Genomic DNA, 25416 nt, shown 5'->3' with positions numbered 1-25416 from the left:
GGCAGTCATTAAACGGACCACCACATGGCCATGCCCGATTTCATGACTTTTGCAGCAGTCATTAAGTAGACACCAGTTTCTGGCCAGAAAGTCATAAGTTGAGGCCACAGGATCGTCAGGCACCGCCAGTGATTGCCAAGGGCCCAAATGGGGTCAGATGATCCCGGGCGGGGAGGCAGAGGCAGCCCCCAGGATTTCAGAACCAGGTCATAAGTACCTTTTGGGGGCTGCACTGGTTAAATGAGCTGCCGTAAAAACTTAGAAAGGTTGTTGACTGGGCAGTTGTAAGTCGAGGACTAGCTATAGGAGCTGCACTGAGAAAACTTCCCACTGCCCCCCCCCACTTCTTCCAGATGAAGCCCCAGATCGAGATTCAGAGCAAAAAACGGTGGGGGGGGATTCTGTGGGAGGTGAGTCAGACCTTGGGGCTCTGTCCTTCCGTGGGGGACTCTAGAGGAGTTAGCCCAGTGCTCTGGGCCTCCATGGGGAAGGGATGTCTGATTCCCAGGCCACGCCTGGAGGGGCACTGAGGAGGCTGGCAGAGCGGGGGGGGGAGGGGGGGAGGGGAGACAAGGAGGCTCCTTACCTGGAGAGTGTCAGCAAAAAGCACCATGAGATTTTTCAGGTCCAACACCAGGTCTGGGTCTGAGCAATAGGACTGGAACAGGAAGGACAGAAGAAGGAGAAGGAGAGGCTGACTTGCTGCATTTCTCTGAGCTTTGAGGAGCTCAGAGGAAGGCAGTCTGGAACCCTCACATATTTCGAACTTGCAATTCCACAGGGTGATTTGTCATAAAAAAAGAAAAATCACCTAAACCAAACCAAACCACCTAAAAATTAACATAGCTCAAATCAGCTTGTCAAAGGAAGGTACCATGGTGGGCTACTTGGTGCTCTCTGAGCTGGGTGGTTTGCTTACAGATGTTTCATTACCAAACTACCTAACATCATCAGTGCCAGAAGGGAATGTGGATGTGGAGAAGAGGAGGAGGAGGAGGGCTGTGGGGGATCCTTGGTGCTCTCTGATCGTGTGGATTTTCTTGCAGACATTTCATGACCCAACAAAGTAACATCATCAGTGTTAAAGTAGCATTGCTGTCCAGATCAAAATACGGTTCAGGTCCATTTAAAAAAGAAGTTATGAAAAAAACGACTATGTACATCAAGAGCTGCAAAGCAGCACAACTGAACTATGGTATATGGAGCTCCAGGCAAAGGCAGCCAAAAGAGCAACTTGGGTTTTGTGGAGTGCAGAAACCCCAGGCCACCTCCCAAAACAGGGGCCCCTCCTTCGCCTGCCAAAGGCCCAGGAACCGCTACTCACCGAATGCGTCCGCAGGGCCGCGATGGTCTTGGAGAGGGCCATATCCCAGAGCTCATCGATGTAGGCTCTGTCCACCAAGCCCTGGCTTGTGTGCAGAACGTGATCCTCGATGACGAAAAAGCTGACAAGAGGAAAGGAGAGTCGTCACAGCTCGTTGGAGGCTCCCTTCAGAATCACCAGTCAGAACCGAGCAAGAAAGGGACCTGGGAGGCCTTCTAGTCCAACCCCCTGCTCAAGCAGGAGACCTAGCCTCGGCCATTCCAGACAGGTGGCGGTCCATCCTGATCTGAAGGCCCAATTGGAGCTGATGTGGTCAGCCCACCTCTGGCTTCACTGGACCTGGGGAAAGGGCTTGTCCAGCAGGGGTGTCCAATTTTGAAGCCCTGTGGACTTCAACTCCTAGAATTCCCGAGCCGGCCAGGAGATTCAGATCCAGAGTTTTTAATCCCAGCTTCCTCACGGGGCTGCCACTGGGGGGGGAGGAAGGGCAGACTGAGAGGAGGCCAAGGAGGAGGAGGGAGGAGCACATCTAACTGATCCAGAAAAAGCTCAGCAGGTCATCAGGGGTGGGGCTTCCAGGACACTGAAGACAGGGCAAGCCCCTCCCCCAGGGCTGCTGAGGACAAGACCACGGATGTCTCCACAATCCCCAGGTCTCACCCTTGCATGACGGGCTGTGGCTTCTACTTAGTAAGAGGAACAGGGGCCGGCTGGGGGTTGTGTTTAAGAGATCCGACTGGAAGCCAGGAGACCGTGAATTCTAGTTCTGCTTGGCCCAAAGCCAGCCACTTTCACCCTGCCCTTGGAAGGAGGCAATGGCAAACCAATCCTGAAAAAGCTTGCCAGGGAAACTGCAGGGTTTTATCCAGGCAGCCTCCAAGCATCAGACACGATAGAACGGATGAAAAAAACAAAAATGATTAAAAGAAGTCTGACAACTTTTACTTACAGGTAGTCCTCGATACACGACCACTATCGAACGCAAAATTTCTGTTGCTAAGCGAAACAGTTTTGTCCCATTTTACGAACTTTCAAGCCACGGTTGTTAAGTGAATCACTGCAGTTGTTAGGTTAGTAACAGCATCATTAAGTGAATCTGGCTTCCCCATTCATTTTGGTCAGAAGGTCGCAAAAGGGGAGCACAGGACCCCAGGACACTGCGGCCGTCCATAAGTGGCTAAGTGTCTAAATTTTGATCACGCGACGGTGGGGAGGCTACAACGGTCGTAAGTGTGAAAAACGATCATCAGTCAGTGTTTTGTCAGTGTCGTTGTTCCTTGGAACAGTCATTAAGCAGATGGCTATAAGGCGAGGACTGCCCGTGCCGCACAGACCTGACCCCTGAGCCCTGGGGGGAGCAGACGGGGAAAGAAGAATACCTACCCTACAATCTGATTAAAATACTTCCGGTAGCCGGAGAGGGTTTCGTGCTAGAAAGAGGGGGGGAAGGGAGGGAAGAAGATTAAAACACCTGGGGGGGAACCCAAGAATTCCAGCCCATGGGAGACCCCCCCCCCCTTGTCCCCCAAACCCTTTGGGGTCTTACCATGTTGGAGGGGGGCTGCAGAACCAGCCGGGCCTGCTTTCTCCTCTGCTTCCGGTAGTAGCTCTCAAAGGCCTCTCGGGCTCCCTTCCAAGGAGAGAATGGGTCAAGCTCCTCCCAGGGACCGAGGGCTTCTCTTCTCCCACCCCCCCACCACCACCACCCAAGAACAGGCTCTTCCAGCACAGGGGTCTCCAGCCTTGGCCACTTGAAGACTTGTGGACTTCAACTCCCATGGCTGGCTGAGGAATTCCGGGAGTTGAAGTCCACAAGTCTTCAAGTGGCCTGGTCTAGGACAACTCGCCCTGGCCGACTCGCCACGGGACAATTCAAGAGAAGGACCAGCGAACGGCCACGGGCCATGCCTTGCTTTGGGTTTGGACCTTCTCCAGTTAGAAGTCCTGGAGGCTTTTGGGGGGTGGGGGGAGCTGCAGTTCTACTGGTCCCTCTCGTGAGTTATCCCGCCTTGAATTGTCCCGGGGCAAGTTGGCCATGGCAACGGGTCCCACTCCGCCAAGAATAAATCCGGGCAATACTCTCGGCTTCTGGAGGAACTGGCCGGGTCTTCTGCCCCACCGAATTGGCTCCTTTGGATGGACCTGCAGACTTTGGGGTGCCGTCCTTGAAGCTCAGCCTGGACACCCTGGGGAAACCCCAGAGTACAGGCCCTGATCTTAGAAATAAAGCATATCGTGTAATTTTGTCATAAAATACCATTTCCCAACTGAACTCTTTCAGAATTTTTTATAATGCATGGAGTTGTCTGGATGAAGTGATCCACAGTATTTGTCTTTAATTCATCAGGACTCAAGAAGTTTGTGTTTCCCACCCTTTAACTTCATCTCCACGCAAGACCCTTTCGTGAAAACAGCATCTCGGGGACAGCCCTTTGCCCCTGCCTGCAGCAAAGACCCCAAATCCGATTGAGCTTTTCTGCAATCCCCTGAACCTCCTTCTTCAAGAAGCTGCTGAGTCCCTTTGACAGCTTGCTTCTGATGTATTCAAATTATTTTTACAGTACGTTTTAAAGTGATTAGAAAAACGCTCTCCGAAATATTTATATTTTAAATCTGTCAACTTGTATTTCTTTCCATGGCTCTAATCTCACCCAGAGCTCGGCTTTGCTGACTCTTCTGCTCCGCATCCAGCTGTCTGGTGACCTCCTCCTCCCTCCCTGCACATCTGTCTTATTCACCTCCTGTTCTTCTTGAAGAGAAAAAAATAAACCCCTCCAGATGCTCTTAAGAGCTGATGCAGAATCTTCCCCCTAGATGTCCTTATGGAAGAGATGGAGAAGTGCTGTGGAGCAGCTTCCATGGAACCCTTGTAACAAACTGGGAGGGGTCCCCCAAAAAATCCAACCTTTTCTCCTGGGAAACCCACCCACCCTTTCTAGCAAGCAGCAGAAGCAGGACCCCAAGAGCAGGAGAGGAAGTGGAAGCCGTGGGTGGGTCGCCTGAGCCGCCCATTCCAGACAGTCAGTCCTGACCTCCACTTCCGCCCTCTGGTCCTCCTCGCCAGGTGAAGCCCCTGCCTCTGAACCGGGGAGGCTCTCGTACCCGACGCCTCCTCCAAGTGGGTTGACACAACCTGGAAGCTTTGCAAGGCCAGCAGCAGTAACACAACCCCCGTCTCTGCTTAGAGCTCCTTCATAGAATATATCAGCAAAACAGGAAGTGTTTGCTCTAAAATATCACTTAAGGCCTAGTTGAAGAATATTCAATAAAAGAAGGTTTTTTTTTTCCTTTTTGCTGCTTCCCACATGGGTATTTTCTTGTTACTGTTGTCCACAATTACATCTGAATGCTGCCTTTTGAAGAAATCCCCCTCCCTCTCGAGGGACTTTTCCCACTCTGTCTCAGAGCCCTGCCTGTCACTGATCTGAATTTATGAGGGGGAAAAAACTTTCTGGAAGTCAAATATAAGCCTCTGCCATCCTCACCTCTGAGCTTCCTTAAAAGCTTAAATTATTATTACTTCAGCAAAAAAAGGAAAAAAACAAAACTGATACAAATGTGCACTTTAAAAAAATTAAGAAAACATAATAAAGAAACAAACTACTATGAAAGCAATAAATATGGGCGTGGCAACCAAGAAAATCACAGTTAATCATTGGATGGAAGATATTCCATGGTTAATATATTCTAATGTACCATTAACCATTTACAGTACTGTAAAACATTTTATACCAAAATTCTGATCAGGAATTACCCATAAAATTACCCATAAAAATACGTGGTGAACACCATTAAAGTTATTAAGAGGAAAGAGTCAAATAAATAGTAAACAATATGGACAAAAATACTGTAAATAACATATAGACCATATGTCTGATTAAAATATAAACTTGACATCTTGGCGCGTGGCACAATTCCATTTATAGAATTGTAACCCGGAAGTGGCTTCCAAGCCCGATTGTACATCGGATCTGTTTTGTAGCAAAAACAAGGTTATCGTAGACATCAAAGCCGGTTCCCGCAGCTCAATTGAACCTCCTTCCACCCAGGGGATCAGAGGCTCCGAGGGGCTGAGTTTCCTTCCTACAATTCAGGGCGATGTGCTTATAGCTATTATTGGGAGTATCATTTCACGGCCTGTAGGGAAGGAACGAGACTGTGCATGTCAACTGTCAGAGACCCTTCGGCCCTGACCCCGCTGGCCTTCTGCAAGGCCTTGACCCCTGGGCCCTGGGCCAAGTCTGGGGACCTGGGTGCGGAGGGAGCCCAGTCAGAGTCTCCTGGCTACGTGGAGGTTTGTTCCGTGATTCCCGGCTCTGATGAGTTTTTATTTCTGGTACTGTGTGAGTTTTGTCTCCTTTGACTGTAGACTGCCCCGAGTCATATATGTGAGATGGGCTGCTATGTAAATCAAAACGATCAAACACGTATGTCCGGTCCAATTCTCTGCTCAGGACAGGAATCCATGAAATGGGTGTCCAGCCAGCTGCTCTTTGAAACCTCCACTGAAGGGAAGTCCATCACTCGTCTAGGCAGGCGATTCCATCGCTGAGCAGCTTCTGCCACTCAGAACATCTCCTCCCATTCTCCTCTTAAAACTCTCCAAATTTGGCCCCTTTAAGACTGGTGGACTTCAACTCCCATACTTCCTCAGCCAGCATGGGGAATTCTGGGAGTTGAGGTCCACCACTCTTAAAGGGCCAAGTTGGGAGAGTCCTGCTCAAGTTGAATCTCCTTCTTTTCAATTTCATCCTGTTGCTCTTCGCTCTGCTCTCAGCTTCAACCAAAGAAGAAGAGGTCCTTTTGTAGGTGGGGAGGAAGTGTCCCCTGCCCCACAGATCCTGCTTCTCCATCCCAAGGAGAAGATTCCCAGAGAGGCCTCCATCTTGCCCGGCCCTTTGTTGGAACTCAAGTTAAGGACCTGCAGAATAATAGTGCTCCGGCTCTATTGTCCAAAAGCCACTGCAAACAGGATGCCCCCAATTTCCTGTTATTTCAACCGATGGCCGTGCCCGGTCCAGGAAGAGCCCCTGCCTGAGCGGGGAAGAAGGTGAAGCAGAAGAAGAGCCATGATGGCCTGGCTCAGAGAAGATGATGATCAAGATGGAGGAGGAGGAGGAGGAGGAAGAGGAGGAGGGGAAGAAAACATACCAAGCAGAAAACTGTTCTAGAAATGAGGAAGATTTCCCTGACAGAACAATTAATCAGTGGAACGACTTTTCTCCAGAAGTTATGAATGCTCCATCACTGGAGCTTTTCAAGAAGAGACTGGACAGCCATTTGTCTGAAATGGTCTAGGCCAGGTTTCCTGCCTGAGCAGGGGGTTGGACTAGAAGACCTCCAAGGTCCCTTCCAACTCTTTTATTCTGCTAACCTCTTCTCCAAAGCCCCTGAAGGCAGGACAAGAAACAATGGATGGAAACTCATCAAGGAGAGAAGCAACCCAGAAGTAAGGAGAAATTTCCTGACAGTGAGAAGAATCAGCCAGTGGAACGGCTTCCCTCCAGAAGTTCTGGGTGCTCCATCCCTGGAGGCTTTCAAGAAGAGACGGGACAACCATCTGTCTGAAATGGTGCAGGGTCTCCTGCTTGAACAGGCCTTGGACTAGGAGACCGTTATGGTCCCTTCCAACTCTGTCATCCTTGAACGTTGAGCCAGGAGACCCAAGAGGCTGCTCTTTTCCACAGCTTCAGTCCCGGGAGCCAAAGTCTCCTGCTGAATCTCTTCATTGCACGGAATAAAGGGCTCCTTGGCCGCCTGTCTCCTTTCACAGGCTGAGGAGGAGCCCGGCCGGAGGGTGAAGAGAGGCATGGGAGAAAGGTGGGGGGGGAGAGGGGGAGGTCTGGCGGCTCCTCAGATGTCCCCAGCCCTGAGCAAGACAGCCTCTGTCTGGGCCTGCTGACCCTCATTTCTTCCCAGGGCCTTTCCTGCCTCTTATCAAGGCAGCCCCGGCTGCTCAGTCCCGGCCGGAGGTATCTCGCGCCAGCAGGCCCTGCCGGGTCAGCCACATCGGCAGGGCAGCGAGGGGCTACACCGCATTCCCACCGGGGGCCCTGCCTGGAAAACATCCCTGGATCCGACGCAGAGGTGGAGGCCCCTACACCTCCCGCCTTTCCTCAGCCAGGCCCCTCCAGGCTGCCATTTCCCCCAATTTCAAGCCACTTTTTGGAAAGTGTCACTGCCAGGGCGGGGCAGGGCAGGAGAGGGGCCAAGCTGCACCGGGCCGTGTGGGGCTCCTGGGATTCGGGGCTCTGTCGTCCCAGGAGAAAAGTTGCATGGTGGCAGACTGAAGCCAGAGGCAGGTGGGCCAGAAAGAGCATGGATCCCCAGCCCCAGGAAGCGCCCTCAGCCTGACATCCACACTGGGTTCGAGGGCTCCCTGTGGCCGGACAGGAGGCTTGGTCTCCCTGCAGGGGTGAGCAGAAGGCTGGACTCCTCTTGACCCGCAGCAGCCCTGGCAGGATGCCCCGGGGACAGTTGTAGTTGTTTTGATTGCTTTCGTTGTCATCATTGTTGTTGTTGTTGTCCTTCTCCTCCTCCTCTACTACCACCACCTGCAAACCCTACCACCTTCTAGCACTGATGGTGTTCCCTAGTTGGCTCATAGAACATCTGCAAGAAAACAATCCAGCTCAGAGAGCACCAAGGACCCCACAGTCATCTCCTCTTCTTTTTCTGCCTCCTCCTCTTCCTCCTCCAAAAGCTTCCTTTGCCAGGAGCCGATCCCAGCAGTGAGGGAGGCAGGCCCGGAGGCCGCTCTCCCTGTTCTCCACTGACCGCCTGACCCCTTGCCAAAGTTCAGGGCTTCCTAGAAAGCCTCTGCCCACCCAGAGGAGGAGGAAGGCCCTCCAGATGCTCCGGCCGTGACCCGGCCCCAACCCCCTGTTCCAAGAGGGGAGCCCTGCCCGGCCGCCTGCCCGATAAGCAGGACTGGCAGAGCCAAGCAGGATTTCGACTAATCCGTTGGGAACTTCTCAGCGGCTCAGCCATAAAAGCAAGGTGACAGGAAGGTCGAGTTCCCTAACAATGCCGGAGTGCGGAGTGTTTATGCTCAGAGGGATCCTTTTCCATGGCAGCCAGGCCTCCGATAAGGCCATTGTCAGCCAGACGGAGTCGCCTCTTGCAGCTCTTACATGCGAGTCCTTCTGCCTGGCTGATGAGCACATTTTTTCCGGTCCCAGCTTGACCGCGGCCACTGTGGCCCTGAGCCGTCCTGCTCAGCAACTCCCCACACGGCCTTTTCCCGGGTCCCTCCGAGGTCAAAGACGGGAAGGGCACAGGGGCTTCTGGGTGGAAAGCAAGCCTCTGCACCCCAATCCCTTCCAAGGAGGCCCCTCAGAGGCAGCCCCTGCACACACACACACACACACACACACACACACACAGGCACTCCCCAAAGGGCACAACCCTCCCCAACCCCTGAAACCAGACCTTCAAAGAGAGGCCCCAAAGCATCCGTGGCTTCACTGCTGTCACGAAAGAGGCCCTCTTGGGCCACCAGAAGGAAAGGGTTGCCCCAGAACCTGGAGAGGGTGGCTTTCTTCTCAACCACAGAGCCTATGTTGCCCCGCTACTGTAGAACAAGGCCCACCAATGGGGCGCCTTTATCAGCTTTCCGTGGGGCAGGTGAAGGGAAGGGACCGGTTGCTTCCAGAGGAAAAGCAATCCGGTTGCTCTCCTGGGTGTGGAGGAGAGACTCAGCAAAGGGTCACCGCCAGCAGATCCCAGGAGTGGCAATTCCCGCCCCTCCACCCAGTCGGCAGTCCAGCCGCATTCACACAACATTCCCAGCAGTCAGGCCAGGCCACTGAAAGACTTAGCGAGAGGAGCAGCTTTGCAGCCCAGGGTTGGCCCGAGAGCTCCTTGGTGCTCTCTCTCAGCTGGGTGGTTTCCATTTACGAAACACGCAAAGCTGGACTAGCTTGAACTTTATTTTTGCCATCTTGAAATGTGGTATGAACCCTCTCTCTCTGGGGAGCTTCAGTTCCATGCGTTGCGTCGACTCAGGAAACGGGTCGATTCAGTGGCAGAGCCGACACAACGACCTGGATGAAGAGCCCTGTCCCTCTTCGCCAGGAATCCCCCCAAACAGCACCTGCTGGTAAACAGGCTGGATCGATCCGACAATACAGGTACAGTGGCAGCCTCCGGGTGAGAGGATGCAGCCCTCTGCTCTGGCTGCCCGTGAAGACCTGGGACCGACTGGCAGGAGGCGGCTCCTCTCGGACAATCACCCAGCGAGATGGGGCTGTGTTAAGTTTGCGTTATCCACCAAGGCTCCACGGTTGTGGGTTTGTAGATTCTTTGTCCCATGGATTTACGTCATCATTGTTCTAGCTCTTGTCTGCCCGTTGCAGGTTGAAGGCCTCTTCACATGTCTCCAACCAAGACGGTGCTGAGCTTTCTTTGGCCAGTTGGGCAAACCATACTTGGCCGAGGTCATCCATCCGCCTTGTTTTAGGTCTCTTTCGTGGATACTTTTGATCAGGTGGGATCCATTCTATGACCTCCTTGGTCCACTTGCCATCGGTTCTTCTTGCTATGCGACCAGCCCATTTCCATTTCCATTTCCATTCTTTTACTCTCTACATACGTATCCATTCTTATTTTAAATCGTATCATTTTCACTCTTCAGTCTTTTGGCTATTTCCCTGCCACCCCCTCAGCTAAAGAGCAGCCCCTCCCCTTTGGCGAGAAGAAGCACTGGGCCCACACTTTGCTCTGCTCAGAGGGAGCCCCGGGGGGTGGGGGGGGGCGGGAGAGCAGGTCGTACCACAATGGCCATAAGACAAGAGAGCAAAGCCAGATGAGGAGGCTCTCCAGAAAGGCAGCCCACCCATCGCACCAGGCTCTGCGAGGGAAGCTTCAAAGGAACCAGAGCCTCCCTTCCTGCTTGACATGGTCTTCCTGCCTGCAGGGGATGCCCATCGCTCAGCACTGACGCTTGGCTGCCTCCAAGCTGCCCAACCGCTTTTGGCCCCTTGGCCCCGTCCACCGGCCGTGCCCAGGACTCTTGCCCAGTGAAGCCAGTCCAGCTGCTCCTCCGCCTCCCCGCCTCCACAAAGTGTAGCATCCTGGCTAACGACCACGCTGACACTCAATCCTTGCCTACGTGCCTATGGAGACTCTCCGCCATCCAGGTCAGGGTGGTCCCAGAGGTGCTTTTCCCAAAAGGCAACCGGACTCTCTAGGGCTTTTTCCTTTGAAGACTTTTGGCTTCTCGTGCAAGAAGCTTCTTCACTAAAGAAGACCTGAAGAAGCTTCTTGGAGGAGAAGCAAAACGTCTTCCAGGAACAAAACCAAGGAAGTCCAGTTGCCTTTTGGGAAAAGCACCTCTGGGGCGATCCTGGTCCACGTTCTCCATGCATGTCGCCAGAAGTGGCTCCTTCCCAGGGAAGAACAACTGTTAAAAGTCTCAACGATCCGACGATGGAGGAAAAGGAGCAGCCACTTACCAACACGGAGTAGATGTGGAAGCAGCGGTAGACGGGGGAGAAATCCACCAAATCCTGAGCACCGGGCACCTGGGGTGACATATAACAGGGACAGCTGTCAATCAAAGCAGGGAGGGAGGGAATGCAGAGGCTGCTTTGGAAGGAGGGACAAAGGGAGCAGCCGGAAGTGGCCGTAGCCAAGAGAGGAGCTTTTTCTCCCCCTCCCACAAATATTCCAATCCAAAGCCATCCGGCCAGAGAGAGCTCTTATCACGCAATCCATGGGAAGCTTCGAGGCAACAGAAAAAGGGGAGAACTGAAAACCGAGGATGCTTTCAAGCAGAGGCCACGATACAGGCAGTCCTCGACTTACAACCACAATTTCTGTTGCTAAGTGAGACAGCGGTTAAGTGAGCTTTGCCCCATTCTTGCCAGTCGTTCAGTGAACGACTGCAGTTGTTAAGTTAGGAACCCGGTCGTTAACTGAATCCGGCTCCCCCATTGACTTCGCTGGTCAGACGGTCGCAAAAGGGAATCACATGATTCCGGGAGGCTGCGACCGTCATAAATGTGAACCAGCTGCCAAGCATCTGACCATGGGGATGTTGCAACGGTCGTAAGAGTGAACGGTGGTCATAAGTACCTTTTTTCAGTGCCACTGTAACTTTGAATGGTCTTTAAATGAATGGTTGTAAGTTGAGGACTACCTATACAAGCAAAGCACCTTGGACAGATGGTGAGATGGGCCTTGGAAAGGATAAGCCCAGCCTGGAAGACCCCAAGTGGCAACCACCTCCACCCCCTCCCTCCACGGGCAGCCTGGCCGATCCCCTCCCCCGTTCATGCCTGGCCTTAGAACAGACTTGCCTCTTCTTCCTCCTCCTCCTCCTCCTCTTCCACATCCAGGATCCCAGAATCCCGCTCAGAGATCGGACTGGCTTTCTTGAGCTCCAGCCCTGAATTCGCGCCGGCCACTCTCCTGCCCCTTCGGCCCCCGGCCCTCAAGGGCTGCCCCTCCAGGCCATCCAGGCTCCTCTGCTGCTGGGCCTAGGACACAACCGGACAGGAGGGTCGGTCACACAGGGGAGGCCACCCTGTCCAACGGCCCCCTTTGGAGGTGTCCTTGGGAAGCCCCACCTGGCTGAGGGCTGACCTGACGGCCCAGCGGTAGGGAGGCCTGGACCCCCAGGGGCCCCACCCCCATTAAGAGTTACTTCCCCTCACTACCACCACCAGACCCCCGTCAGTTCCAGCCGCCAACATCTGGGCACCAGAGAGGCGTGAAAGGCACCCTGGGAAACCTGAATTGCGCACTGCAGATGGATGCCATCTGCCCACCCTCTTCTGCCAAGACGTTACGGCCAGGGCAAGACAGAGGAGCCCCTCCCCAGGCAGGGTCCTCCTCCTTCCCCCCCCCCACTGACAACTTGCATCCTCCAGTGAAACATTCTGCTCTGTGAGAAACGTGGGGGGGGGGAGTTGTTTCTCTAGAGATGAGAAGGAGCCACCCGACGGTTTCGATGGAAGGACCTTCTTTTAACATGACAACACACACACACACGCCTCATCTGAGGGGTCACAGAATCAAGAGGTAGCCTCGACTTACGATCGCAATTGAGCCCACCATTTCTGTTGTTAAGGGAGACACTTTTGCCCTATTTTACGACCTTTCTGGCCACAGCTGTTAAGTAAATCACTGAGCTGTTAAGTTAGTAATGTGGTTGTTAAGTGAATCGGACTTCCCTGTTGACTTTGCTCATCGGAAGGTCGCAAAAGGGGATCACATGACCCTGGAGGGGGACACAGCCACGGTCGTAAGTGTGAACCAGTGGCCAAGCCTCTGAATTTGGATCCCCTGACCCTGGGGATGCTTCAAAGGTTGTAACTGTGAAAAACGGTCAAAAGCCCCTTTTTTCAGCCCTGTTGTAAATTTAAATGGTCACTAAACGAACTGTTGAAAGTCAAGGACTTATCTATAGTATATGGGAGCCTCCCTTTCCCGCCAAAAAAAAAAAAAATCCCATGAGTTTTCTACCGATTGGCAGGGAAGTCCGAGGGTCAGTAAGGGAACATGTGTGTGTGTGTGTGTGTGTGTGTGTGTGTGTGTGTGTGTGTGTGTGTGTGTGTCTTTCCTTCCCTTACAAGATCTGGGGGTCCTCTGGGCAGAGCCTGCAGCTGGAGGGAGGGGGAGGGGGAGGCTCCCTAAGGAAGGAGGCCCCCCCCCCTGCAACCAGGCCGGGCTTGTGGCACAGCCCCCTCCTGACCTCTAGCGGCCCCACAGCACAATTTCTGCCTTTGCACGTCCCAGCTTGTAAAATACTCTCTCTCTCTCTCTCTCACACACACACACACACCCCCTAGTAATCCACTGTGTGTGTGTCACCTGGCTAGGCGGAGGCTGGTCTTCTTCCAACCCCTTCCCTGAGCCCCATTTCGGGTCAGGCTCCGTCTCCTGAAGCCCCCTGCCCTCCATCCTAGCCCGAGTGCCCTGCCTCCCCTTCTGGGAAAGCCTAAGGTTCCTGGATAGAGGAGAAGGGCCATGTTAGAGAGGGGGGTTCTATACACAGGTAGTCCTCGACTTACGGCATTTCGTTTACTGACCATTCAAAGTTACGACGCCACTGAAAAATGTTTTTCACAGTTACGACCTTTGCAGCATCCCCACCATCCGTGATCCAAAGTCAGACGATTGGAAACTGACTCACGCTTGTGACGGTCACAGTGTCCCTGCAGTCACGGGATCCCCTTTTGCGACCTTCTGACAAGCCAAGCCAACAGGGAAGCTAGATTCACTCAACAACCGGGTTACTCACTTAACAACTTCAGCGATGCGCTTAATAAACGTGGCAAGAAAGGTTGCAAAATGGGGCAAAATTCACTTAACAAATCTCTCACTTAGCAACAGAAATTGTGGGCTCAATTGTGGTCGTAGGTTGAGGACTACCTGTATATAGTTCATCAAAATACAAAACAGGGAGACACCAAGTAAAACTAAAACGGTGGGAAAATAGGGGAGGAAAACGGGAAGAGGGAAAAGAGAAGAAAATCATTGAGTTACGACCACAATTGAGCCCAAAATTTATGTTAAGTGACACAGTTGTTAAGTGAGTTTTGCCCCATTTTATGACTTTTCTTGCCACCATTGTTAAGTGAATCACTGCAGTTGTCAAGTGAGTAACCCGACTGTTGAGTGGATCCGGCTTCCCTATTGACTTGGCTTGTCAGAAGTGACCCCAGGATACTGTAGGCGTCATAAATACAAGTCAGTTCTTAAGCATCCGAATGTAAATCACGTGACACGTGGATGATGCAATGGTCATGTCACTTTTTTCAGTGCCGTTGTCACTTCAAACGGTCACTAAATGAACTGTTGTAAGTGGAGGACTGCCTGTAAACGGACTGTTTTAATGGAGGGTTCGCCACTGAGCAGGGAAGAAGGCGTGGATGGGGGTGCCCCCCTGAGTATTGTTGTGGGCCGATGCCCCTGGAACAGCGGGGGTGGCATCACCGCACAGAGGCCAGGAGTGTGTGGGCATCAAGGTGGCACCTGATCTTTAAACGCCAAACCTTTTGCCCAAAGTGCTGACTGCGGATGCAAAAACGGAGAGAGACGAGGAAATCGAAGGGGAGTGATTACGAGTTACACATAAATGGTGCAGAACTATCTAAAGGAGAGTTCTGGGTGCACCTTGGCTCCCAACGGGAATATGCTGATCGTGGAAACCACCAGGTGCTTTGACATGGGACTGAATCACAGTCACTGCTACAGCCAAGGAATCACAACTTGGGAACTTCCCAGCACACTCGGCTTCTTCCCAGTGGCCTCCATAAAAAGCAAAACCCTCGTGGCAATGCCACAAGCGGGCAAGAAGAGCCCGTGAAATCCACAATGGAGGCTGGGCAGGAGGTTTGGGCACATTGGCAGAACACCTCCGGCCTGTTTCCGCAGAAACGCTTCTGGAGAGCAGAATGACATGAATGGGACGTCCCTTCCAGGGCACCAAGGGAAGATCTACTCGATCTACTTCTGGAAGACTGGATCTGAAAGAAGCTGCAGGCACCGTGGCCTCCACAGCAGTGGGAAAGCACACCAAGCCGGCCGGTGCCGGGCAGAACAGAGGCGGGTTCAAGGACTTGGGTTGGGCAGAAAACGTATCAGAGTCAGACGAACCCAGCGGGAAGGGATCGCTGGAGAAGTAGCGGGTCAAACAGGGCAGGAGAGACTCAAGAAGGCGCGGGTCAAGACGAAGCATGAAAGGCAAAATGAACGTCCACCCCAAAAGGAGAACTTGGACCTGGTCAAACGAAGAGAATGAAGCAAAGCAGAATGGCAAAACCACCAGGCAAGGAAGGGGCCACGGAGAAGGTCGGGGGGAACGGAGTGGATGAGAAGTGGGAGGGGTCCTCTTGAAGAGGGAGGAGGAGGAGGATGGAGGGGGCGGAAGCAAGGAAAGGAAGCCAAGGAGACAAGGTGAATGCGGCTCACGTCAACTAGGGTTAGCGTTGTTTCCGTCAAGGCACAAGAAACCGGGAACCCAGGCTGGTCAAATGAGTGCAAGTTTAATCCCTGCTACTCTCTACAACGATCGGAACTACTAACAGTCAAGTCAAATTGGCAGCGGATAAGGGTCAAGGGAAGTCAAGGAGGGCTGAACTTGGATCTCTTGTGGGCGCGAAGGGACTCCAGACTGATGATGTGCTTGACCCCTCCCTCCCTCCCTCCCCCCCTCCCTCTGGCTCAGCCTGGTCATCTCCTACAGTTTCCCCCTTTTTCTTAATGTCATCATTTCTCTCACCATTTCTTATTCCACCAGGGAATAGCTGGCTGGGGAATTCTGGGAGTTAAAGTCCAAAAGTTGGACAACCGCTGCTTTAGATTCTGGAGAGAAATCAAAGGGCTCCTGAGAGGTGCCTAGAGCAAGTGAGCCCCCTCCTCCATTCCCCTCCTGCTTTTAAGGAGGAAGCCCCCTGTGCTCGTGTGACAGGCCTCCCATAAAGGGAGACAAACGACCTGCCCGCCCAACCCCTTTGGACGGTTCTGTTTCCCATAAAGGCCTCTTCCCCCACTGGAGGGGCCCGCTGGGAAGGCACATCAAAGTGCAGGTGAGGCTCCCTCAGACATTTGAGCAACCTGGAGAGGGAGGAGGCCGGCCCCCCAAAAACGTTACCTTTCGCTTTACATGAAAGCCGGGGCGTTACTAAATGACGGGGTGAAGGCACCTGGCTCACCCCAAAGCCATCCATCCATCTCGGCTCCCCCCCCCCCTGCTCTTTGCTTAAGATGAGTTGGGGGGGGCGGAGCGGCCATCTGCTTCCAGGGCCTGGAGCAGCCACGCGGCAAGGTGGCTTGGCCACGTACTTCCCGGCCCCTTTGGAGGCGGTTATTGCCATTTCCTCCCAAACTGGCTCGGGGTCAAGCCCACTTTGGAAAATGAACCCCCCCTCCTACCTGGTCTAGCTTCTCCCAGGCAAGCAAGGCTCCCCAGCCAGATGCTGAGGCCTGGAGCTCATGGCTGCGCTGGGACTGCTCTCCGAGACGAGGCGGAGACCTTCCCCTAGGACCTCCTGGGTGAGGCTTTTGTGCAGCAGCCCAGGGAAAGCAGGTGCCGCCCCGGCCCACCACGGATCTGGCATGTGATTCTTTCCCTCTCGTCTCATGGGGGTTAATGGATTCGTGGATATTTTCCATCTGGCTCCTCAGCCGAGGCCTGTCTGGCTTGAGTGACCCTGCTGGTACAGGTGGCCCTTGACTTACCACCACAAATTTCTGTTGTTAAGTGAGCTTTGCCCCAGTTTACGACTCTTCTTGCCCCAGTTCTTAAGCGAATGACTGAAGTGGCTAAGTTAGTAACCCGGTTTGTTGAGTGAAATCTGGCTTCCCCATCGACTTTGCTTGTAAGTCAAAAAGTGATCACATGACCCCGGGACACTGCGACCGTCATAAATTTGCATCAGTCGCCAAGCGTCTGCCTTTGGATCACGTGACCACGCGGATGCTGCAACGGTTGCAAGTGTGAAAAAGAGCCATAACTCCCTTTTTTCCAGTGCTGTTTAACTAAATGTTATGCCGTGATATCATTCAGTCTTTGCACAATAGCCGTGCAGATGGCCGGCCACGCCTGCTTCGATAGGTAAGGAAAGAGCTATTAAGCAAAATATAATTCAAAATAATAACACGGAAAAGAAACGGAAGACTCGATGGAGCAGTTGCTTTGCTCTGTTGTCTATTCAGGAAGTTCCCTCAGTTCCTGTTTAAGGAATTTCTCCGGAATGGAGAAATCGGGAGATTGGCGGACTTGATCAGCGATCCAGACTCACGGGAGGATTCAAGACACAGTTCATCACAACAATCCAAGGGAATGAATGATGTGGTCATCTTGTTAACAGAGCAGAATAACGGAGTTGGAAGGGACCGTGGAGGTCCTCTAGCCCAGCCCCCTGCTCATCTTCGTTCCGCTTGGAAGTGCATGGAGGATGGCCAAAATGACATCAGGTTGAAGAGCGAGACCGGTGAAGACGTTGCTACCAAAACACCAATGAGGATTTGACCACATTAAGAGGCCAGACAAGGTGGCGCAGTGGTTAGAATGCAGCATTGCAGCTCAACTCAATGCCCACAGCCAGGAGTTCGATCCTGACCAGCTTGAGGTTGGCTCAGCCTTTTGTCCTTCTGAGGTGGGTAAAATGAGGACCCGGATTGTTGGGGGCCACAGGCTGACTCTGTAAACCACTTAGAGAGGGCTGGGAAGCCCTATAGAAGTCTCAGGGCTAGGGCTATGGCTAGGGAGGAGAAAGTTCCCGATCCCCAACCAGAGAGCCAAGCGGAGCAAACAGGCTGGCTGAGCCTCCCAAAAGAAGCTTCCTTGCTTAGAACTTCCAAATTCCCACCGGCCTCCAGACCGGCTGGTCCTGAAATGCTCAGCACCACCATCCTCCAACCGCTGGACACCTCTGAAGGAGGGCGGGGGGGGTAACCAGCAGGACCCCTCTGATGCTGAGCCCTCCTCCAATCCTGCTTGCTGCTGGGCTCTAGACTGGCCTCCGGCTTTGCCAGCCCCTTCCCCTCCAGCCCTCCTCAGAATAAGGGGGCTTTCCCGGGGAGGGGGTGGAGGGCCAGGAAGGCCCCCTGGTTTATTGGCCCTGGGAGTGCCGAGTGGGGGGGGCAACGTAGGGCTCCCCCAGGCCGATCCCACCAACTCTGCTGACACCGAACTTGGAGGGCTCTAATGGGCTCCTCCTTCCTGGTGAGCCGGGAGAGAAAACCCGAGCAGCAGCCAAGGCGAAGGATTCATTGGGCCCAAAGGAAGGAAGGGAGGGAGGGAAGGAGCAGCTCCTGGGCTTGGTGGTTTTGATTATCTCCGGAGGCCGCCACAATTGTTTTATGGGCCCCTCTAATGGACCGAGACACCGAACGCTGAAATACGGCCTCACGATACCCCTCCTCGAGGAGGAAGGCCCGGCCCTTCAAACAACGCTAGGGAGAAGAGAAGAGGCGAGGAGAGAAGGGAGGAAAGCTGAGCAGGAGTGACAGTGTGGTTGGGCCTCCGCCAGAGACACATTTGAAAGTTATAAAATCCCCCCCCCCCCAGATCAGATAAGGGGAGTCTGATTACTGCAAGGTGTAAACTCAGCGTACTGACACAGCTTCTGCCGGGAGCTTTCACTCAAGGCCTTCCAAGGCATCCGATACCAGCAATTACGGGTAGTCCTCGACTTACAACCGTCCATTTAGTGACCGTTCAGAGTTAGAATGGCATTGGAAAAAATGACCTATTGCCGTTGTCCACAATTATGGCGGTTGCAGCATCATCCCCTGGGGCCCCGTCATTTACATTCAGATGATTGACAACCGGTTCTCATTTATGACGGTTGTCATGTCCCTGCAGTCACGTGATCCCCTTTTGCGACCTTGACAGGCAACGTCCATGGGGAGGCCACATTCACTTAATGACCGTGTGACTAATTTAACAATTGCATTGATTCACTTAACAGCTGTGGCAAGAAAGGTCATAAAATGGGACAAAGCTCACTTCACAAGTGTCTCCCTTAGCAATATAAATTCTGGGCTCAACTGTGGTTGTAAGTCAAGGACTACAAGCTGGAAACCCTGGCCCCCTGGAGAGAGACCATTGCCTGGCTTTGGCCGTTGGGAGAGGTGCAGGATCTGCACAATCGCTCGGCACTCTGGGGGATCACAAACCACAGGATCTGGTTACAACACTTGAGGGGCTGTGGGGGTGGGGGCGGTTGAATGATGAATCGGAACAGAGCTGGAAGGGACCTTGGAGGTCTTCTAGTCCAGCCCCCTGCTCAAGCAGAACGTCACATGGGAGAGTCTTCAGCAAGAAAGAGATGTGACTGAATCCAGAGGTTCTGAAAGGGACGGTATCTCCGCCCCCCCCCCCCCCCGAAGGAGCAGGTTGCAATCCAGGATCTTCTTAGATCCAGCAGGGATGCCAGGCAGCCACATTAGAGACGGAGGAGGAGAAGAAGAAGAAGAGGAAGAAGAGGAGAGGGAGGGGGAGGAAGAGAAAGAGGAAGAAGAAGAGGAGGGGAAGGAAGTGGTGGGAGGAGGAGGAGGAGGAGGAAGAGGAGGAGGAGGCGGCCTTTGACCAGCCTCAGCTGATAACCCCTTGCACCCTTAGCTAGAGGGGAGCAACCTGCCTTCCCAGCCGGGCTGCTTCAAAGGGAGCACAGCCTCTCTTGCAGAGTTGCCGGCCCCTTGACGGTGCTTAAGCTCCTGCTTGGCTTCCCGGAGGATCCCCTGCAATCCTCCCTCCCTCCCTCCCGCTTGCTCATCCCCTCTGCAGCCCTCCTCTTGAGTGGGGTCATTTATTCATTTATTTTCCTTGACCAATGATGCCTGTCTGATCCAGAAGGCCGAGGAGCCTCAAGGCTACTTATTAATCCAAGACATTAAATCTTTTTCTCATGTTGACTTTTAATGTCTTTGGCTTGTTCACTTTTAATCTGTTTTTAATGGATATTGTTTATTTCATATAGCGTAGCAAAATGCGGCCCAGTGCGTGAAATTCATAGAGACAACATATAAAATGGGTATCGAAATATAAAGAGCCAGAGCAGTGAATGATTTTAAAAACACAGTGTGAATGATGAATAAAATTATGAAAAAAAAATAAGCAGTTACTGGAGTGACGAAAGCTACGGCCGGATATCTAAATGGTTTAGATTTGGCCATTTTTACCAGATACAGACCTGCAAAGGCCGTGAGTGCCACCTGCATCAAGAGCAGCCAAGCAGCCCATAATCAGTGGACTGAACGGTAAAAGAAGGGAGGTGTAAACTGGTAGGAACCAATGCACAGGTGAGACAAGCACCCCTTGGCCTCTGCCAGACTCCGGGCGCTCCCAGGCCTTTCCAGGGTGGTATCTGAGGGTTCTTGGTGCTCCCTCAGCTTGGTTGTTCTTCTGCAGGCCTTTCATTACCTAACCAGGTGACACCATCAGTGGGAGGAGAGGAGGAATGACCGTGGAGGGATCCTGGGTGCTCTCTGAGCTGGGTGGTTTTCTTGCAAACTTTCATTACCCAGGCCAGGTAAGACCATCAGGGCCAGGGACTAACGGACGAAACGTCTGCAAGGAAGCCACCCGGCTCAGAGAGCACCAAAGACCCTCAGCTACAAAGATTCTCCTTCATTAGTGTGGCATTTTGTATTCAGATTGTTTTAATTAGTAGGAATTCCCACAGCTTCCCTGCAGGTCCTGATCAAATCCGCCCCGCATTCTTTGGCAGAGCTGCCGGGGAGGAGGGGGCCACGGACTGACCGAGTCTTTTGCAGAAGAGAAGAGGAGCAGCCCTCTGCCCTGGATCCTCCCCCCACCACCACCGAAGAAGGGGTCCTTCTCTCACCACTTGTGGAGCCTCTCGGGAACAAGACAGTCCTCCAAAGTTGCCCAAGGCTGAGGACGCTAGAAGTGCCCTAGGGCCTAGGGCAGGGCTCTCCCAACCTTGGCAACTTTAAGCCTGGCGGACTTCAACTCCCACCAAAGCTGGCTGGGGAATTCTGGGAGCTGAAGTCCTCCGGGCTTAAAGTTGCCAAGGCTGGAGACCCCTGTCCTAGAGAGCTTGTAGCTGGAGAGAAACCTCCTTGCTGAGCAAATTCCGCTGCCTGAGAAAGGGGTTTGCTCTAGATGCACTGATGATGTTCCCTAGTTTGGGTCATGAAACGTCTTCAAGGAAACGTCTCCCAGCTCAGAGAGCACCAGGGACCCCCACCCCCACCCCTCCCTTGGTCCTCTGACTCCAGAGAGTAGCCATGCCTGCTGTATCTTTGGTGCCCTCATCTTTCAGTCCGGGGCTCCCGATCCCGTCCTCAGCCGTCTGCAACCCCGCACATACCATCCCCTGGGAGGCTCCGTCCTTCCCAAGGACGGAGCCATTTCAGGATTTCAAGTCCTTCGTGAAGGACCATCCCTTGGCTTTTACTTCCCCGCTTGGGCTGGGCAGGGGCTCAGCCCCACTGAAAGTCGGCAGAATTGCTCATGAGCCACAAAATGCCAAAGCTCTCCTTCTGAAACTGCCCTCTCAAATTCCACTTTTGCCCTCCTGGCCAATAAAGGCCTCCAGCCACCTTGCCTGTGGCTCTCAGCTACAAGCCACGATTGGGAAAGCAGCGCCCACAAACTCTGCTCCGTCCCGTGCCGTTTTCAGCAGAGACCCCAGCTGGCTCCTCTCTGCCCTTCCCAGGCCGCTGGCGACTTTCACGTGGCCGGATCAAGAGACACAGTCGTGAGAAAAAGGAAATTTCTGGTTTTTTGTTTCAAGAAGTTTGATGACGCTCTAAAAGGATGCAAAGGACCAGCTGCCTGCAAGGAGTATCAAACCTTCCATTCCCCACCATCCAGTCAGAGCTGAAGAAGCTTCTTGGACGAGAAGCGAAACGTCTTCAGAGAAAAACCAGAAAGTCCAGCTGCCTCTTGAAAAGAAAGCACAACCCTGGGACAACCGTGACCTGGAGGGCTGAGACTCCCCAGAGACAAATGGAGAGATGAGACAGAGTAATCTGGCCACAGTACCATGCGGCCTGTTTGGTGGAAGCCAACGCTGGTGTTTCACCAGAAGAACCTGACCCCAGCTGGACAACCCAGTGGTGGAGATGCTACGGGGGGGGGGGGGGGCTGCTTTGCCTCCTCGCATTGCCCACCAGGAACCCTTCACTGTCCTGGACAGGAGCTACAGGTAACGCCAGACCATCCTTCAGAAGACTGGGGCTCAACCAAAAGGGGTTCCTGCAACGTGACAGTGACCCCTGATGGATTCCAGCAAATCCATCAAGTAATAGTTGCGGGTGGGGAGTTGGGGGGACGGGGAGGGAGAAATGGGAGAATTCTGGGATGGCCAAGTCAAAGCCCGGGTCTAAATCACATCAAGATGCGGTGGGGTAATTTGAAACAGGCTGCGAAGGCAACAAAACCTCCTCCTCGAGCATTGCATAATTTTAAAAGGACTTGGGGAAGAGACCTTCCCAGGCAAAGCCGCTTCCCCAGCCAGCCTCACCTCCTTTAAGCAACCCCCAGAAGCGGCAAAGGCAGCTCTGCTTCTCCTTGTCTCATCTCTTGAGATTTCGAGGAGAGGGAGGATCCTCCTCCTCCTCCTCCTCTGGAGATCATCTGAAGGATCTCCCTTGGGAGGGACCATCGAACTGTGTGATGCAGTGAGCCACTAAAAATGAAATATGAATTTGTGCCACCTGCCCACAAAGTTGGCCAAGGCTACAAACACAGCATTTTGTTTCCCCTACGTACATTGTGGTCTCTGTAGGTCAGCTCTATAATATGAGGGAGATAGGCGGTTTCTAAATACAATGGATGGATGGATGGACAGGTGGGAAATCAATAGAGAGAATTACAATATGGGAACTCAAACATCATGGACTTCAAACTTGAGTCCCCCACTGGCTCTGCAGAGAAAGTGGTCAGCAAAGCCCAGAGCGTTTGGTCATGCTAATTTACCTCTGCAAACCTTGAAAACATCCCCCTTCACCACCCCCACCCACCCGGTTGCATATCACAGCCTCTGGCCCAGAGGTGCTGCGGAAGGAGACGACAAAGCCTCTTTTGCAGTTTGGAAAATGGACTCATCCAACTCTTGCCACAGTCTGCCTTAAAAAAAAAAAAAAGGCTATTTCCAAAGGGGAGAAGGGCCCATTTACCAAACCCTGGGCTGATAATAGCCAGAACTGGAAAATCCATTCAAAGGGAACAGGTTAAGATTTTTAAAGAGTTGTAAATTTATTTGGATACCCATTGCTTGGAGGCATTAAAGCCCTAAACTTATCCTCTGTGTCCCATTCCCCCCCCCCGCAAGGCTTCCGGCCATAACAATGACAAGAGCCCCTTGTCATTATAATTCTATATATATTCTATATTCGCTATATAAATTCTGCCGTAAGTTAATTCAATTAATGACTCTGTCCCAGCAGCTTCTACACATTTTTACTGCCTTCTGCATTGGAGTCGGCAAAAGGAGCTCAGGAGCAGCTCAGTCAAAACGGCCAGGAGTCACGTCCTGTGCTCCTCAGTGCGTGCCAGTGGCACTTCTTCAGCTGGGACCTGGCTCGGCTTCAGAGGCTGCGCGCATGAGAATCCGCCCTCCGAAACTCTGGCTGGACCAGGCGCTAAAAAGCATCCCTTGTCTCCTCAAAGAGAAAATGGAAGCCAGGCAGAGTCCTTGGGGGGGAGGATCCATGAAGACAGCGAGGCAGACCCAGCCAGCAGGCTGATACCCCTCATTATTAGTAGTTTTCCAATATTCTCTCCAGTTCACTCCCTTAACTTTCGTGGCAGCTAGAAGGGAAGCAGGTGGACGAGAACCTTCCGTACCAAGAGCGCGCAAGAATTTCCCCCTCTTCCTAAAGGCTCCCCACGGAGGGGCCCGTGGTCCCCAACCTTTCCGGCTCTGTGGACCGGCTGGGGAGGGAGGGAGGGAGGGAGAGGAAATGGTTTTGTGAGTGTGGTTGCGCGACAGCTCCCGCAGTACCTGGATGAAACTGTCTATCTGGATCCGTTCCAGTCCGGCTTCAGGCCTGGGTACAGCACGGAAACGGCATTGGTCGCGTTGGTCGATGATCTCTGGAGGGCTCGGGACAGGGGATGTTCCTCTGTCCTGGTCCTATTAGATCTCTCAGCGGCTTTTGATACCATCGACCATGGTATCATGCTGCGCCGGCTGGAGGGGTTGGGAGTGAGAGGAACCGTTCTACAGTGGTTCTCCTCTTATCTCTCCGACCGGTCGCAGTCCGTGTTGGCTGGGGGGAAGAGGTTGACCTCGAGGCACCTTGTTTGTGGGGTGCCGCAGGGGTCGGTCCTCTCGCCTCACCTCTCCTGTTCAACATTTATGTAAAGCCGCTGGGTGAGATCATCCGTGGATTTGGGGTGCGGTGCCATCTGTACGCTGATGACACTCAGCTATACATCTCCACCCCAGACCACCCCAACGATGCCCTTGAAGTGATGTCCCGGTGCCTGGAGGCCGTGCGGGTCTGGATGGGGAGGATCAGGCTCCGACTCAACCGCTCCACGACCGAGTGGCTATGGCTGCCGGCTGCCCGATATAGTCAGTTGGTGCCATCGCTGGCTATTGGGGGCGAGTCATTGGCCCCCACGGAGAGGGCTCATAACTTGGGCATCCTCCTGGATGCACGGCTGTCTTTAGAAGAGCATATGACGGCCGTGGCCAGGGGGGCTTTCTATCAGGTTCGCCTGATACGCCAGTTGCGTCCCTTTCTGGATCGGGACTCCTTATGCACGGTCACTCACGCCGTCACCTCTCGCCTGGACTACTGCAATGCTCTCTACATGGGGCTCCCCCTGGGGTGCACCCGGAGGCTCCAGCTGGTCCAGAATGCAGCCGAGTGGGTTATTATGGGGACAACATGGCGCTCCAATGTAACACCTCTCCTGCGCGAGCTGCACTGGCTCCCGGTGGTCTTCTGGGTGCGCTTCAAGGTATTGGTTCTCATCTTTAAAGCGCTCCATGGCTGAGGGCCTGGATATCTATGAGACCACCTTCTGCCACCGATAACCTCCCACCGGCCAATCCGCTCCCACAGAGAGGGTCTCCTCAGGGTGCCGTCGGTCAAGCAATGTCGACTGACAACCCCCAGGGGGAGAGCCTTCTCTGTGGGGGCACCCGCCCTCTGGAACGATCTACCCCCAGGAATACGACTGATCCCGGCCGGACCTCTGTACTTTCCGTCGAGCTTTGAAGACCTTCCTATTTCAGCAAGCCGGGCTGGCTTAAAATTTTAATGGGTTATTTTATGGGCAAAGGGTTTTAAATTTTGGGAAGCCAATTTGATTTAATTCTGTTTTAATTTATTTTAATTTTTATATTGTATGTATTTTAATCTTGGCTGTTCACCGCCCTGAGTCCTTCGGGAGAAGGGCGGTATACAAATTTAATAAACCTTAACCTTAACCTGTGCGAGCGGCAGGTAAGCACATGTGCACAGCTCCATTTGCATGAGCAGTGGTACTCATGCACACCTGTATTACTTCACGCATGCGCAGATGAGTGCCCACCACATCTGCTTACCTGCTGTTTGCACGGCCCAGTTCCAAAGGAGCAGCAGCCCCATACCGGGCCAGGGTTTGGGGCCCCTGTTTCAGGGGACCAGATAGGGCTAAATTCTTGACG

At 53.2% G+C, this 25416-nt stretch overlaps 1 protein-coding gene across 10 annotated transcripts in view; it reads right to left on the bottom strand.

Moving 5' to 3' along the window:
• Positions 1 to 25416, bottom strand: part of EXOC6B (exocyst complex component 6B) — a 152329-nt gene that overhangs the window by 73002 nt on the left and 53911 nt on the right. For 5 of the 10 annotated variants that reach the window (XM_060682315.2, XM_060682317.2, XM_060682316.2 and 2 more), the window contains exons 7-12: positions 11626 to 11805; positions 10780 to 10848; positions 2871 to 2954; positions 2708 to 2754; positions 1325 to 1445; positions 587 to 658 (exon numbers count right to left, since the gene is read on the bottom strand). In XM_060682315.2, coding sequence (XP_060538298.2) covers positions 587 to 658; positions 1325 to 1445; positions 2708 to 2754; positions 2871 to 2954; positions 10780 to 10848; positions 11626 to 11805 — 573 coding nt within the window. The remainder of the gene's footprint in view (positions 1 to 586; positions 659 to 1324; positions 1446 to 2707; positions 2755 to 2870; positions 2955 to 10779; positions 10849 to 11625; positions 11806 to 25416) is intronic. The other 5 variants (XM_060682319.2, XM_087875361.1, XM_087875360.1 and 2 more) reach the window with 1 other exon arrangement.

The sequence above is a fragment of the Pantherophis guttatus genome, chromosome 8, assembly GCF_059756535.1.
Source record: "Pantherophis guttatus breed Tessera chromosome 8, ASM5975653v1, whole genome shotgun sequence".
In the NCBI taxonomy this organism is placed as follows: Eukaryota; Metazoa; Chordata; class Lepidosauria; order Squamata; family Colubridae; genus Pantherophis; species Pantherophis guttatus.
The sequence above is the reverse complement of the archived record's forward strand: the minus strand, read 5'-3'. Positions and strand labels throughout refer to the sequence as shown.